The sequence below is a fragment of the Sinocyclocheilus grahami genome, unplaced genomic scaffold (genome assembly GCF_001515645.1).
Source record: "Sinocyclocheilus grahami isolate Dianchi unplaced genomic scaffold, SAMN03320097.WGS_v1.1 scaffold192.1, whole genome shotgun sequence".
NCBI classification, from domain to species: domain Eukaryota; kingdom Metazoa; phylum Chordata; class Actinopteri; order Cypriniformes; family Cyprinidae; genus Sinocyclocheilus; species Sinocyclocheilus grahami.
In genome coordinates, this window is record NW_015505371.1 from 809,811 (window position 1) to 827,264 (window position 17,454).

The 17,454-nt window shown below is 36.4% G+C and overlaps 1 protein-coding gene and 1 pseudogene across 1 annotated transcript; one reads left to right on the forward strand and one right to left on the reverse strand.

Moving 5' to 3' along the window:
* Nucleotides 1–213: 213 nt before the first annotated feature.
* On the reverse strand, nt 214–5,090 carry LOC107594890 (glutathione peroxidase 3-like; annotated as a pseudogene).
* A 3,592-nt stretch (nt 5,091–8,682) lies between these two features.
* On the forward strand, nt 8,683–15,651 carry LOC107594903 (dynactin subunit 4). Its single transcript, XM_016285116.1, has 13 exons — nt 8,683–8,838; nt 9,605–9,675; nt 9,953–10,131; nt 10,554–10,597; nt 10,695–10,802; nt 11,816–11,836; nt 12,334–12,407; nt 12,536–12,648; nt 12,927–13,036; nt 13,611–13,684; nt 13,780–13,834; nt 14,019–14,176; nt 15,438–15,651. The coding sequence occupies exons 1-13, from the start codon at nt 8,704–8,706 to the stop codon at nt 15,649–15,651; spliced, it is 1,356 nt and encodes a 451-aa protein (XP_016140602.1). The 5' UTR covers nt 8,683–8,703.
* The last annotated feature ends 1,803 nt before the right edge of the window (nt 15,652–17,454 follow it).

The window sequence follows — 17,454 nt, forward strand, 5'->3', positions numbered from 1 at the left end:
ACAATAATCCAATTCACAAAGGTTTGCATTTTTTTAAACTTTGCCATGTTATCTTGCTGTTACAGGGTTTCTGCGAGTCGGAAAAAGTCTTACTTCACCCCTTCCACAAATTAAGGCCTTAAATCGCAGTAAAAAGTCTTAAATTCATAAAGTAATGGGATTCAATTTTGCATGCACTTGAAAAAAGATATTTGTTAATTTAAATCAAATTCATTTTGATCAAAAACAAAACTTCTTTTGTCCACTCGCTTTTCTATACATCCTGATTTAAGAATCTTTTGACTTTTGCACTGTAAAACAAGAAATACTGAGGCTCCCTAGACATTAAGAGTTAGAGAACATTGACATAATGTCCTGACATGTTCTTGAACTGTTTTTAAAATGGTTTTAAAAAGTCTTAAATTTACCTTCATAAAACCTGCAGAAACCCTGTGTTAACTAGTTTAACACAGTTTATGCTGGAGAGACAGATGAATGTACAACTAAATCCACTATTTCAAAGTTAATCAGCCTTTTGAACAAGCTGACGGAAGTATTTCGAGATGTCTGCCCTAACTTCAGAAACGTTCACTCTGGGAAACCACCGCATTACAGGTCTGCCGTCTGGACCCACCAGAAACTTCTCAAAGTTCCACTTGATGTCGTTGACTTTGAGAGGTTCCCAAAACAATCTGTTGGTGGGGTTACCGAAGCTGTCTCCCACAGGTGGGCAAGCATTCTGAAAGAGAAAGCGCTCTTAAAAAGAAAGGTTCTTTATCTTTAGATCTCAGATCGAGAAAAGTAGTCCCCAAAAGTATTTGGAGTTTTATTGCAAAATATTAAAATAAGGCATTTATTTGAAAGAAACAGAAAAAAAAAATAGAAACAATTTTCACACAGAAATTGCTAGTAAATTTCACAAATTATTACTAAGAAACATGGAATCGAACGTGAAATTTTGAAGTAGAAAGACTGAGATATTTTCTTGTAAAATGTACTCAAATAATCAGCTTTTTTTTACAGCTTCAAAAAGTGAACATAAGTGCACTTAAGTTAACATAAAACAACAGCTATACTGTTTTTTCATGTTTGTAGATGACACTTGGTTTGATATCATTTTATATTTTTCTGTTGTATTCATTGATTTCATTTCTCTGATATCAATTTGTTTGAATGGGATGGCATGTAGATATCTTAAGAGTCATTTAAGTGTTCTAATGCTTTTTGGGGCCTCTATATATTCCAAAACGGGTAAATAGTTTTAAATTTCAACAATTTCATGTTAACGGACAATTTTGTTTCTTGAAAGCTTGATCCTAAAAGGCTTTTCTTGCACAAGGTGTTGCAAGCAATTTCAGATTATAAAAAAATGCTTTATTAAGCAATGACCGACCTTTAAAATTGTGAAAAGAGCGTGTTCATTGACTCCGTTCACATCCACCTTCTCAAATAACTGGAAATTTGGAACAAATCCATTGCCTGGACGGACATACCTGTAAAGACAAAGAGAAATTTGTTTCATCAAGGGTCTGTCTACAAGGAAAACAAATAGAGACTTTAGAGAGTTATGGCCAGATAAGTGGCTTCAGATATCACTCCAGAAAAGAGCCTTTAGGTTCAAGATATATGATATGTGCAGTAATTTAAAGGGGATGATGGATGAGAAAGACGAGCTAATTGCACACTGTCTGATGCTCAGGTAGTTGTGGCTCATGAGTGATGGCCAGTAACCTCAAGGTTAAAATGCTCTTGAGAAGCCTTAAAAGACTGTGTCTTCTGATTAAACATGAACTCACTTTAATGCAGGAAGAATTTCATCATTTTTTCCAGGCTCTTGCATCCCAAATTGGTTGCATGGAAACCCGAGGATAGTGAATCCAACATCTCGGAACTCCTCTTGTAGTGCATTCAATTCTAAATAGCATATCAATCGCTCAGTCAATACAATTATCATGAACAGGTTTCATATTTGCTCTTCAGTCTTTGCTGTCATGAGGTGTCAAATATATATTTGCACATATTAATTTGCAAACGCAAGTAATGTTTGTACATACTAATATTTTGACATTTATATATATTTTTGTGTTAAGTGAAATAATTTGCATGCTTACCCACATACTGAAAGGTGAGTCCTCAGAAGGTGGCCACATTGACAATGAGGACATGCTTCCCAGCAAAATGGGAGAATGGGATGTACTGGGTCCCATTTATGGTTTTCGCACAATAGTTGTGTATAGTGTCGCCTACACCTGGGTTACAGACCTGAGACAGACAAATGTAAAATAATGCTGTACCACAGTTACAAAGTAGAGAAGCGTGAAAAATGAACATGAAAAATATACCACGCAAAAATTTGAGTCGGTAAGATACTTTAAAAGAATAAAAATGCATACTCTTATTCAGCAAGGGCGCATTGAATTGAAAGACATTTATAATGTTACAAAATACTTTCATTTCAAATAAATCCTGTTCTTTTACCTTTCTATTCCTCAAAGAATCCTGAAAGAATCTATCACGGTTTTCACAAAAATATTAAGGAGTACAACTGATTTCAACAGAAATGTTTCTTGAACAAAAAAAATCTGCGTATTAGAATGATTCGACCAACCTCAAACTTTTGAACGGTAGTGAACATGAAATAAAAAGATTATTTAAACATTGCAGTGACCTTTGTATTCTCAGTCAAAATTGTGAAATCCCAGGCATACCCTTTGTCACTGAGCAAGCTAATTTTCAGGAAAATGGGATGTGACTAATATAAGAGTAAAAAATGAATAAAACTGTAATATCATATAATAGCTCTATTTCTCAGAATAGAAATGTTTTAGGGTTATATCACCTTGAAGCTGTAGTAGTGGATTTACCCTGACCAGGCAAAGTAAATGTTTACCTTTCCTTGACTTTTGCTGTTTGGTTTTTGAAGTGCTTAAAAAGAAACAGCTGTTTTGCTGTATATATCCCTGTACATAAGAGCTGTCTTTTTTTTTTACCCCATTTGTTTAATTATTTCCAGTCTCAGTTACTGTGGCAACCCACTGCTGCTGCATGGTGAAAACAGTGTGCACAATCAAATCACACTGATTTATGGGCTACAACCTAAACATCCTTTCAGCATTGTGTTAAAAACATGCTTTAAAACAGAGATTATACAAGATCATTTGATGTTTCATACCAATTTGTTTCTGTATTTACTTCAATGTAACATGCAAATACTTGGATGTTGTTTACTCAAGACTATTGCTTTAATAAAAAGCAATGCCTTTACGTTAATTCAATACAAATGTGCATTTGTACCTTACTCTCATGTTTTCTATTGCTGGTTTAAAGTTTTATCCAACTGAGCAATCCAGTGTTACCAAAATAGCATAGTTTAAAGACTAAAAACTGCATGATTACTATATGTCTTAACATCTTACCTGGATATTGGATAGTCCACTAACATTGTGTAGAAGACCCACCAAGACCAGAGCAGAGATCCAGGGATTCTTCTGGTTCCCCATGAGGGTGACGTGTGGCCCCTGCAGGGTGTCTGTGTGCAGTCTGAATGAAGCGTGGCTGAGCTGGATGAAAAACACTGAGAAGAGTGACGCAGACAAGCCAATAATATCCAGCCTCATCCCACATATTGACATAGTGAATACATCCATGACTTGTTTTTTTTACAGTTCTAACCTAAGATTTTGTTGTAATCTAGTTTGAAATGAATGTATTTGTCATTTGATTAAAATAGCTATTGTAATGAGGCTTAAAACCCCCCACTAATCTGTTATTTGCTTGACAGTGGTGAAACAGTTGACAGTTATTTTTGTCACCAGTCTTTCATCAGCTCGTCTGCAACACTGATATCACAAAAATCCTGTAACATGCATGCAAACAAACTTCAGGTTTGCATTCACTGTAAAAAATGACCTTTTGAAGTTGTAAATAAAGCTTATTGGAGTATGTTTTACCAGAAAATGATATTCAGTCTTTCTACTTAACACTGCACAGAGGATAAACCTAAAAATGTTTGATCTTGGACTTTGAATTGGACGTTCTTCCTTCCAAGGTGCCAAAATGAGGCCTTTTCTAATGCAACACAACGAAATAAAAATGACAAATTATTATTACTCACCTCGACTCGAGCCATGATTACTGTAGGTCCCTCTTCACAGACCCATCATTTTTAAAATGATATAAAGACCTTTAACTAAAGCAATGAATCCCAGTTTTGTATTTTACGTTGGCTTCCTTTGTTTTTAATAATAATTCATTCAATTCAATAATTTTTCTTTTACTAGCTCAGATGGTACTGCATAGCACTGCACCTGCACATACTGGTTGCTTTATATTCTATGCAGCAGCGGACGGCTTCAGATCATCTAATGTTAAGCTTAAGTATAGTGGAGTGGCAGCTTTCAGCTATTATTTGTCTAAATTATGAAAGCTGTCAGAGTAGCAAAACCACCAGGTGCTTTTATTTTAAACTTGGTTTTCTATCTATCTATATATCTCTCTCTCTCTTTTTCTATCTATCTATCCATCTATCTCTCTCTCTCTCTCTCTATATATATATCTATCTCTCTCTCTCTATATATATATCTATCTATCTCTCTCTCTCTATATATATATATCTATCTCTCTCTCTCTCTCTCTCTATATATCTCTCTCTCTCTCTCTCTATATCTCTCTCTCTCTCTCTCTCTCTCTCTCTATATATATATATCTCTCTATATATATATATCTATCTCTCTCTCTCTATATATATCTCTCTCTCTCTATCTATATATATATAATTTTATTGTTATTTTCACTAAGATATAATAGAAACAATAGTGCAAATGATATATAAGGGCTGTGCAAAATCAAGCACAATAAGTGCAGAATAAATATTTAGGAAAAACTAGGTATTAAACATTTCACTATGTTAAACATGAATAATCCAAGAGGTTGCAGTGCAGTTGCTATGTCAACAGAAACAGGTGTTTGCCTCCATTTGATTAAACTATTATAGTGTTTGCAGAACAAATGACTCACTCACTTGGTTGATTGGTTGGTGGATCTTTTGCACAACACAGACTTGACTTTATAATAAAAATGGACTATGCAGCAGCTGTTTCGTCTAAGATGTTAATTCTTGTGGAAGGGGAAAAAAGGTAAATGCATAAAACATAGCTCAAACAGGCATCCTAATAAAACACACTACGACAGTTTGACTGAGAGGCGGTGGAGAAAAATACAAGCAATTGTACATACAAACATATCTTGGTTGTGTAAGAATAATGGTTACACATGTGATGAGGACAGAAGAGAAGCTACAGGTTCAGGAAGACACCCACAGATGTTTGAGTATGAACAGCAGGGGCGCTGTTGACACAAAAGCGGAAAAGAAGGCGATCAAGTACGATGACGTGTGATCGTTACATAGGCATACTATGGCAAGCTAAAAGGTTCATATTTACGCTATAGATAAATCGCGTTTACATACAAAACGCCGTATTTGACGGTATTAGCGCAGTCAAATACGCCGTACTGATTGCACAAAAGCGCGCATTATTTAGGCGTTTTCCTTGTAGTATAATGAGCCACGCCCGCTGATTTCCACAGCCACTAATATTGAACTGCTCTCACCCAATCAACGATGAACAGAACCAGACCAGATTCATTTACCACAGATCTCCAAAATCTGGGCTTGAAATATTTCTTTATTTGAGTGAGTCAAGTTTGATTTAACAACAAATCTAAATACGAACAAAAAGAAATAAAGAGAAATGACAAACAGTTTGATTTTATTATTATTATTATCATCATCATCACTAGCTTTTATTATTTCGTTCTGTCTGAAGAACGGAAAAACTAAAATTAAGATAGATTTTTTGAATTTTTTGTTTGTGGATAAAAAATGAGCTTATGCATTTGTGCGTGAGCTGAAACGCCACCTTTCAACTCAGCGTGTCTTTACCGTCTGTCCCATCAAGCAGAATCATTTCTTTTTGTTCATATTTAGATTTGTTGTTAAATCAAACTTGAGTCACTCAAATAAAGAAATATTCCAAGCCCAGATTCGGTATTATTAAAAAAATAACTGGTTTGATCTGATCATCTTAAACAAGTCATATCCTCTGGGTCTGAGCTCAGTTATTGGATAGCATATTGGGGAAGCTTCAGTAAAAATATTACAATACATTTAAAACAGTGTCGTTTTATAACTCCAGCAGCGTGCAGATGCTCGTTTATGTCAGGACTGCGGCAACAGCAGCGCAGACAATCGCTTAGTTCGCTCACATAATGTAATCTATAAAGGAAAATCATATTGTTTTTTATTATACCGTTTCATTGTTTGTAGGCAAAAAGTATGCTAAAAACGTGGAATCGGCCTATGTTCAATGTTAGTAGAGATGAAAATATACAAAAAGTTACTTTGTACATAAATATTTCCTATCAGTTCACAGGCACTTCTTCCACTAAAATGATCTGTGGTAAATGAATCTGGTCTGGTTCTGTTCATCGTTGATTGGGTGAGAGCAGTTCAATATTACTGGCTGTGGAAATCAGCGGGCGTGGCTCATTATACTACAAGGAAAACGTAACGCTCGCTTTTGTGCAATCAGAACGGCGTTTTTTACGGCGTTAAAAGCGGCGCTTTTTACAAATACTAAAACGCCATTAAATACAGCGTTTTTTACGGTTTACGTGCATTTTTTACAGCGTCTGCTATCAGGATGGCGTATTTGACGGCGCTAATATTGTTTAAAACCCCCGTAAAAAACGACGTTTTGTATGTAAACGCGATTTATCTATAGCGTAAATGTGAACCTCTTGGCTTGCCATAACATAGGGCTGTTAGATTCTGAAATTTTTGGAATCGAGTCCGATTCCGATTTCTGGTTCTGGAATCGATTCCTCACTGTTGTTTTCGATGCTTGTTTATTTAGATTGAAGGAACCTAATCTCACCATGATGACTGCAGGATAAAGGTAGAAAGTAGCCTTCTTATAACATAAAACATTATTTGTAAAAAAAAAAAAAAAAGACAATAAATACATTTTAATTTTATCTGCTTTGCCCGTGAAATTAGTCATAGCCCACAGCTCAGCAGGGACATGCGTTTATCGCATGAATTGAACAAGACATGAAGTGTCTAAAATGTGCACAGTTCAGCTGAATGATGAAGTTTACTTTGACTGCATGCTTTGCACAAAATTAACAAACTGTATACTGAAACTAAATAACCAGAACATTAAAGTGCCCCTATTATGCCTTTTCGAATATTACCTTTCATGCAGTGTGTCATGTAGCTGTATATGTGAACATAGACTATCTGCAAAGTTGTGAAGCCGACAGTGCACGATAAATAAAGTTATTGTCTATCGAAAAAAAGAGAGTCGGCTCACAATCGCCTAAACCAGGCGTCAGGAATTCGAATCTTATGCTGTTACGGCTCTACGTCACGAAGTAACACATTTGCATAATGTCTGCCCCAATGTTGGGGAGTAGCTACATTTTTCAGTAGGTTTACAGTAGCGACGCTACTTTTAAAACAGTGTAGCTTTTCCTGTAGCTAACTACTTTTGAGAGTAAATTTGTTTTATCACATCTTATAAATTACCACAGACTTGTTAACACTTGACACTTACCACTGAGAAACGTCCTGCTCCAGTCGCGCTTGCGAATCAGTCTCTTGTCGATCAGCCACTTCAACCGTTTTATCATCAAACTCCGGCTCGAATTGATAAGGTACAATCCATACCATCTTTTCTATGTATTGACAAGCCTCCAGGGCGTCATGGCAATGGGCGCTTCGTTTCCGACACGCGCTGTACACGGTAGACCAACCCAGAGCCAATCGCTCTACGGCTCTGGACCAATCACAAAGGACTGCGCCATCTGACCAATCACAGCAGTGAGGGCTCACAGAAAGGAGGGGTTTAGAGAGACTGAATCTTTGAACTGCTTCGCATGAGTCGTTTACGAATCATTTAGAAATGAGGTAAAATTAAATCTATTTTTTGAGAAAACTAACGTATTTTTTGACCTTGCATGCATGTAAACATGTTTTAGGAGACTCATAAAACAATATTAGCAACCTTAAAAATGGCATAATATGGGCACTATAGAGCTCGTGGTTTATCTGTCAATCAGATGCGCTCTCGGCCACTGATCTATGCTCGCGACGGTTTTCTTTTAGAATTATCATTGGCTGATAGAAATGTTTTAAAAAACAGTATTTTAGATGGAAATAAGATCAAGACCCTCGATCCCGTCATGATCTATTCTGTCAGTTCCACCGTAAAATAACCTCGGAGTCGTTTTTTTGAACTGATTCATTAAAATTATCCGAATCAGGAAAATAATCAGACTTCTAATCACTTTTAGCGAGTATGAGGGAGGCGAATGGTAGTAAAAATATAAAGAAAATCTTATTATCTCACAACTCTCTAATTACGGCTTTTAGCGAGCATGAGGGAGGTGAATGGTGCTTCTCAAACGGAAGGCTGCATCCTAAAATTCAGATGATCTCAGTACCGACTCGTTTTCTTTCCGTTTATTTTCGTGAATTTAAATGTGTGCAGCCTTCCGTTTGAAATGCACCCATAGATAAGCTTCGTTGAACTGAAAAAGGCTCTGAATGAGGAATCGATTCCCCTTGATGGGATCGACTCTCGATTCCTAACGCCTCGGAATCAACTCTTTTTGGAATCGATTCCAAGCCCTATGTAGGCAGCAGCAGGAACTCAGTCAGAAATGGCGACGTTGCTGCAGCCAGAGAAAGTGCTTTATCTCGTCCGAGGCGAGAAAAAGATTCGCGTTCCGCTCTCTCAGCTGTATTTTTGCCGATATTGCAGTGAGCTGCGATCTTTGGAATGCGTGTCACATGAAGTAAGTAACGCGGTGTGTGACATTTAGTTGACACAATAGATGTTAGCCATGCTAAGAGCGAGCTAACAGGCTATTGACGACAGTAATGTACCCGCCTATCGGTTTAAGTGGAAGGAATTCTGGTTCTGTGATTGGCTAGTTTTTCCTTCCGTCATAAATTATACGGCGATAGCGCTATCCAATTGGCTGTGAAACCAGTCAGTTAACTTCTGCACCACCCACTTTTTTTAGGCGTTTGACAAGCTAAGCTAGTAGAAGTATTCTGAATGAAATTAAAAAAAATCAGCTGTTTTCGTTCGTTTCCGTTATGTCGATTAAAAGACAAATGAGGTTCTAAAATCAATGTGTTAATGCTTGCAGCAGCCATTCGTGTTATTTTGAGGGCATAAACACTACCACACCCTATAGAGACAGCTTGGGCTATTTTTATTATTGTTTATTTATTTATTTTAATTAAAAAATCAGCTGTTTTCGTTCGTTTCCGTTATGTCGATTAAAAGACGAATGAGGTTCTAAAATCAATGTGTTAATGCTTGCAGCAGCCATTCGTGTTATTTTGAGGGCATAAACACTACCACACCCTATAGAGACAGCTTGGGCTATTTTTATTATTGTTTATTTATTTATTTTAACTAAAGCAATGTGTGAATTTGACATGATTCAAGTTCCATTTAGCCTTTCTCTACTTTTCCAATACATTTTCTTTTGAGCAAAAACACATTTGCTTGTCTAAAAATATTGTTTTGGTGTTCTGCTTGTTATATAGGTCGATTCCCATTTCTGTCCCAGCTGTCTGGAGAACATGCCGTCAGCTGAGGCCAAGCTCAAGAAGAATAGGTAAACCACATCTGTGCTAAATATCTGACAGGCCTGTGAATGAATAACGGAAGAAATCTCAATCATCTAACATCATCTGTAATTTGACATTGCCATTAACTAATTACATACTTGCCATATAGAATTTTTGGCACATTAAAACTGGCTGCACTTTTCCTGTTCAAGATTCAGTGATTTACATTTATTTAATAAACAGACTATGATAATATTATATCAGGTCAGATGGACTGTGTTTCCTCCTAATGATGTTAAATGCTCTGTGATCCACCGGTTTCAGGTGTGCCAATTGCTTTGACTGTCCATGCTGTATGCACACTCTCTCCACACGGGCCACCAACATCCCAGCACCACTGCCTGATGACCCAACCAAAACCACAATGAAGAAGGCCTACTACCTGGCCTGTGGATTTTGTCGCTGGACCTCACGAGATGTAGGCATGGCTGACAAATCTGTGGGTGAGTTCTGGCACTTCCTGATGTGGACATATGTACCAATGTCAGTATTGGTTCATCAGTAAACCCAGTTGATTTTAACTATAATCATTATTATGTTGTATTGATGTAGGTTAGTTTTACGCATACTATAAATATACATAAAAATCTTCTAATGTTCTGACCAGAAGTGATGTATTTGCTTACTGTAATTTTATTGACAACGCTGTGTAAAGGGTCATAATTGTAGCTCATCATCACAGAATATGAATTCTAATAATAAGGATTTTGGGCCAATTATATTTCACTCTGGGCTGGAACATGACAGAAATAGAAGCAAGTGACCAAAAATTTTTGCTCACATTTTGCTTGTCGCTTTGTGCCTGGTTAGAAAATTTTAATCTGCATGCACATTGTAGTAAAACGTTGTTCTTTTGATATATTAGCCAGTGGAGGATGGCAGGAGCCTGAAAACCCTCATACTCAGAGGGTATGTCTAAAACAAGATATCCACTTATTAAATTAATATTACATTTTCCATCGAACTGCCTCAAGTAGTTGACAAATCACTTATTATCTCTAAATAGATCAACAAGCTGATTGAGTATTACCAGCAGCTGGCCCAGAGAGAGAAGCTGGAGAGAGACAGGAAGAAGCTGGCACGAAGACGCCCGTTCATGCCTCAGGCGTTCTCGGTAAACACTCACACCACCATGTCTAGAAACCCTTCTAACCTAACATTTACTTTCCTTTTAGTAAGCACTAAATGGGTGTGGTTTGTCTTGTCTAGAGTCTAAACTTGGCCAGTCTCTTTGTCTAAAAACTTAACTTGCACTGAAGTACTGCTATTTTGTGTTGTAATTTTTTTTTTAATTGTGAAAGTGTAATAAATTAAATACATTTTTTGCTAATTTTGTACAAAACTAAAATGTGCAATTTGTTTTTACATCTTTACTTAAAATTTGCATCAAAGCTGGCTAAGTTTACTAAACCTACCAGGATCTGAAATGTGACTACATAACATGTTTTTTCAATTGTACATATACATTAGTTTAAAAGTTAGGGGTTAGTAAGATTTTATTTATTTGTTTTTAGCAAGGATGCATTAAATTGCTCAAAAGTAACCGTAAAGACATTTATTTTGCTACAAATGATTTCTACTAAAAGAAACAAATGATGTTCTTTTCATCAAAGAATCCTGAGAAGAAATGGTTTTCACAAAAATATTAAGCAGTCCAACGGTTCACCAAAGCAGCATATTAGAATGATTTCTGAAGGATCATGTGACACTGAAGACTGGAGTAATGATGCTGAAATTGTAGTTTTGCCATCACAGAAATAACTTGCATTTTAAAATATACTAAAATAGAAATCAGTTATTTTAAAATGTAAAATTATTTGTGATCAAATAAATACAGCCTTGATGAGCATAAAAAGTTCAAAAATCTTACCAACCCCCAACTTTTGGACGGTAGTGTATTTGGAGAAATGAGGGCTTCAGATGGTTAATTTCTAACCCTGTAATACATGACTGGATACTGACAGCACTTTGAGCTGCATGTCTTATTTACTAATGCAATCCTTGTTTCCTTGTGCTTTAAACTGCCACTTTAATGTTTGCTTGAATGCATTTGTTTCACTTGATTCTGTCTCTCTCCTTTTCTTTGCTTGTGCACGCTGATATTTTTGGTTTTATACCCCTCTCCAGCAACACACAATTCACGTGGTGGTGAGTGGTATTTTTTTTCCCCCCACAATTCTTACAGAAACACTAAGAAGGTCTTTCCCCCCCCCATCCTTCCATCAGTTTAGCATGTCTAATCTGTTACTAAATGACTTTGCTGATCACATGAGATTCACTAATGCTACTTGGAATTCTCTACACAATTGAATCTTTGTATTTGGCAGGCAATGGCTTTAATAGCACAGTCCGGGATGGCTGGCATTTGTGTTTGGAGTTTATTAATGATGCTTGAAGTTTAGTTGCAGACCTATTTGATTATTTAGATTTAGAACAAGATTTCACCCTGAATCAATCAGTTGGTTTCTTGGAAAGCAAGTTTTTAGACAACATTTGTACTTAAACTATGGTTAACTATTACTAAATGCACCCTTTCAGCAAACAGTCTGACACTAGCATTCATCTAACAATAATGAGCTGTACCTTAAACCTAGAATAACTCTTTATTATCATAGATTTAAGTGGTCTGTATTTATGTCTGAAAGGAGAAGTATGGACTGGGAACCAGACTACAGAGACAGAGATCTGGAGCCCCAATCAGTGCCCTGTATGGTCTTTCGTAAGTATTGCCTTTCAGAACAATTTGATGGTTAAGGCAGGTATTATTATGTTGAGTACCAATATAATTGATGCATCACATTTTAAATTATTGTGGACTTTGTCTAAATGATGCTGTATTGTTCTCAGATTAAAAGAAGGAGAAGACCAGAAGGAGATCACTATAGAGCCAGCACAGGCTTTGGATGAAGTGGAACCCCTGCCTGAAGACTATTACACCCGCCCCGTCAACCTTCCTGAAGGTTGGTCTCATACCTGCTTCACCCAATAATACTACTTAATTATTGTTTTAATCTGATACCATTTTAGTGCAGTAATCGCAGGCACAGCCATATAGATCAAGACATACAGGTGTCATGGGGTGATTTTGGAAGTTGCATGTTCAGGATCAAATGTGTAAGAATTTAAATTGATATAACTGAACCAAATTTTCTATTTTAAGGCAGTGATTTTATGACTAGATCTTTATTGACATGGTTATATGATGCATATTTTAAACATTGCTTGTGTTTTGATACAGTAACGACTCTTCGCCAGAGGCTGCTACAGCCTGATTTTCAGCCCGCAGGAGCTTCACAGCTGCACCCCAGACACAAGCACCTGCTAATGAAACGCTCTCTGCGTTGCAGGGTATGTAAATACATCCACTGCTTCTCTTTCACTCCAGAGAAAGCCATTCAAAATGCTGTCATTGAATTACTGAGCTAAAATCATTCAGCTTGTTTTTTTTTTTTTTAAATTTACACTACTATTCAAAAGTTTATGGTTGGTAAGATTTTTTTGTTTGAAAGGAGTCTATTATGCTCACCAATGCTGCATTTATTTGAGCAAAAAAAAAAAAAGTAATGTGAAATATTATATTAAATATTAAAAAAAATATATATATTTTAAAATGTAACTTATATGCTAATTTGGTGCTCTTATTATTATTTGATGAATAGGATGTTCACATGAACTTGAAATAGATTTTTCTGTAACATTATTATAACGTTTGATCAATTTAATGCATCTTTGCTAAATAAAAGCAATCATTTCTTTCAAAAACAAAAAAATCTTACTGACCACAAACCTTTGAATGGTAGTTTATATCTGAAAAGCACATTTGATTTGATATTTGTATTAAATTCCCTTGAGCTAATCTGCAAATCTGTTAAATAACACTTTAAATTACTGTTAATTACTGTTCCTCATCCATTAATTTCAGAAATGTGAGCACAATCTGAGCAAACCAGAATTTAATCCAACCTCAATAAAGTTCAAAATCCAGCTTGTGGCAGTGTAAGTCATGTGTTTGTGCCCTGAATTATTTTATTTGCTGTTCTTTGAGTGTGTATGAAACCAATCATCTAAAGATTTGTGTTCTTTTTTTACAGGAGCTACATTCCTGAAGTGAGAATCATGTCCATTCCAAAACTGCGTCATATGAAGGCAAGTTTGATTAATGTTGGGACACTTAAAGAAATGATGCCGTTTATTTGTTTTCTGTTTTTAACAAATTAATAAATAAGACTATTTGAACTTTTGAGGCTTAGTCTGGTTACACTTCTTTGTCATTTTAAGTTCTAGAACTTTTTACATTTGTAAGTAATTGTAGTGTTTTGTTGTAATACAGGAGAGTCAGGTTCTGCTGACCCTGACCAACCCAGTGGAGAACATCACTCATGTGTCTCTGTACACCTGTGAAGAGGAAGACCCAGATGACATTAACAGCACTGCTAAGGTAAAACACCACAACTCAGCCTATATAACTACCAGTACATATGAATTATAGTGATTTAAATTAATTATAAGCAGTGTATACTGTATGTCCTATAACAGGGGTTTTCAACCTGTGGGGCACGTTTCCCCTGTTGCACCTGTCCAGGGGCACCTGTCAAGGGTGGCGAGAGCATCAGTTAATTCAGAGACGTTCCCTTGAGAATTTATGAATATGAGTTAACAAATCTTTAGCCATCCACTAGGGGGCAATCTGCCTCCCACTGCTAGTCGACAGTTAGAGCAGAGTTGGCTCGAGTATCAGTCACGCTCAGTGTTGCCAAGTCTGTGGTTTTCCCGCGGAATTGCGCTACTTTAACACTTGCCACGTTTTGTAGTTTTGGGCTGGTTTTGAGTAGCAGTTAGGTGGGTTTTTGTTGTGAAAACCTGGCTTCACAACAAGGTAAACTCTCTACCACCGAGCCACAGGAACACAATTTCCTTCCACTATCATAATTGACGAATCATAATGCTGATTACCATAAAAAAATAATTGACCCTGGTTATTGTTAAAAATCTAAAAATTGCGGTTAGATTTAAGGCATTTACAGTGAAAAGTAAACTGGGTCAGTATTCTCAAGGACTTAAAAGCTTAATTGTAAGTGGTTTGACACAAATATGAGCTTTATAGGAATTCATTTCTTAACTTTCTTTTTGAAGTGGGAATACTTTTCTAGATTAACTTCTGTCTATGCATTACAGATTTAAATCCTGTGCATGGGGTCTGTATATTAAAGCAACTGTATGTAGTTTTGTGTATTTTTGTGACTTGAGCTCCCTACAGTTACAACAGTGAATTCTATTTAAGTATATCACTGTCGTAATTACAGTAGTTAGCTGTAAATTAGCTCTTGTTGCTGCCGTAAAGCAGTCCACCCTTTTTGTGGAATTTTGTACCGCTCTAAACAAACTTGCATACTCCTAAAACAGATGTTTGAGGGGAAGCGTGGGGAAGAAACCGAAGCCATTCGCTTTATTAGAAGTCAGTGTACCATCAGAATGATTTTGAAACTGATATTTCAAGGTAAAAAAACGTATGTGCAGCATATAGAAGCTTTATTTTTGAGCTGAATGCCAAATTAATTTCCTCTGATAATCACTATTATGCCACAAATGCTGTTGATAGAGCAGAACTTGTATTATAGATTAACTTTTAAGTTTGCAGCTACAAGTTTAGTCAATATTCTTGGGGCATCTGCTTTTAAACATCTGATAGCATCGTTTCCTGTGTTTTTGCCGTTCATGAATAACAGTCTGTACTCTTTTGTATCTTCAGTGTGGTAACCTTTAGAAAGTCGAACAAGATTGGCTTCTTCATCAAAGTGATTCCACAGAGGGAGGAGGGTGCTGTCACTGTCGCTTTCAAACTTCGACATGACTTCCGGAACCTTGCTGCTCCGATCAGACCCACTGAGGAGGGAGAAGCCACCAGTGAGGCCATCTGGCTCACACACCATGTGGAGCTTAGCTTGGGCCCCCTGGCAACTTGAGAACATAACACACGAGCTACACACGCAAACTTAAACACACTCTGACGCATAAAGGGACAATTTAAACAACATGTGGCACTAAACTCACAAACTCTCTTGCTCATAAAGATGTTCATTATCTTGACAAAGTGAGTGTAAATATTATCAGGCACACATACATCACTTACAGGAATGCAGTTACTTAACAGTAATCACACTATGCCTACACTTATGCCAGATGCTTTGCGCAGTGATCTCTTTCTCGCTCTCTGTTTCTAGTGCCCCCTGCTGACGTGTTTAACTGCATGTGATTACAGTGACATCACCTACTGTTATATTTCATGGTTCCAACTCCAGTTCTTCTCAGTGAGTACATTTACATCGACAACAATAATCCGATTTTAACACGATTAAGACTACCATCTACCATGTAAAGTGTAAACAGACTTTTGATTACCTTAATCCGGCTAAAGTCATACTCGAAGTAAACAGAAATCGAATTAAGGCATGTGGAGTATTCCTATTTTAGTCGCATTACTGAAGTGCAGTATAGACATGTAAACACCTTAATCACATTATTACTGTCATGTAGGATTTTTCGCCGCATTTTGCGACAGGATACACACACACACGGCAGTGGTCAACCGTTTGACGGCAAATAAAAGAGCTTCAACACCATCGTCTGTATGCGCGTACAAATAATTAACTGCACTTGAAGCTTTCATAAAATTAAAAATGAAACACCCAAAACTGTACATGGCTTCATCATGAAGACGAACTATATGTTTATACGTGAAATTCCGGAGGGGATGTCGGATGGCATCACGTGGGGATGTAATGACGTGTGCCATTAATCGAACTATGTATTATAACATGTAAAACGGGAACATGAAAGGAATATTCTAAAAGCAACTCATGTAAACACCATAATCATAATATTGGCTTATTTAGAATAAGGTAAATAATTTGATTACTGATGTCCATGTAAACTTAGTCACTGTTAATAAAGATATTTAGATTAATGCTTCATCTAGGTTTTATGTTAATTTAATATTTTGTATTTGCTGTAAAACAAGTAAAATGTTACTTGCAATTGTGTGGCACTAATTAGTAACTGAGACACAGTCATTGGTAGTGAAACACGTTTCACAACCAGCTCCTTTGTCCCGTCATCTGTATTAAATCAGAGGGTGAACACCAGTGCATTCAGCTTTATTTATCTGTCTCATGCTAGTAGCTGGAAGTCCTGATTTAGTTTCTAATATGACCGCCTTAAATGTGGTTGAGCAGTCTTATCCAATAAAATATGAGAAAAGTGATGGATCTGGGTGTGTTTTTATTATTATTATTATTATTATTAATGGTTCAACGGGGCTGTTAAGATATGCTGTGTATAGTAGCCTATTGATTTTTACTTTATATTCTGAAAAGAACATTTAACATTTACTTAAAAATAATAAAGGAATAAGCCTTTTTAAACTTTATTTACAGGAACTCCCCCCCCCCCCCCCCCCCTAATTTCTTTTCAATTTGATCAAAAATAAATCTAATAATTTATCTATATGGCTTTCTTCTTTTTGGACACTCATTTCATTATAATAAAAGTGAACGGGGACTATGGTTTAAATGATTAACCATTAAAACACCATAAAAGTAGTTGCACTACAGCATATTGTAGTAGTATGCTATTCCGAAGTCATCCATACTGATCAGGATCTCACGTTCAACTCATTGACTAATTGATCATTCCTCGTTTCCTAGCTCCTCCCTCCTCCACCCCATATCAGTTCGCAATCATTTGTAATAGCATACTAATGTTGTATA

Coding starts and splice junctions, on each gene's coding strand:
- LOC107594903 (XM_016285116.1), top strand. CDS start 8,704: ATGGCGACGTTGCTGCAGCCAGAGAAAGTGCTTTATCTCGTCCGAGGC. Junction 10,598..10,694: donor AAAACCCTCATACTCAGAGG/GTATGTCTAAAA, acceptor ATCTCTAAATAG/ATCAACAAGCTGATTGAGTA. Junction 13,685..13,779: donor AAAATCCAGCTTGTGGCAGT/GTAAGTCATGTG, acceptor CTTTTTTTACAG/GAGCTACATTCCTGAAGTGA.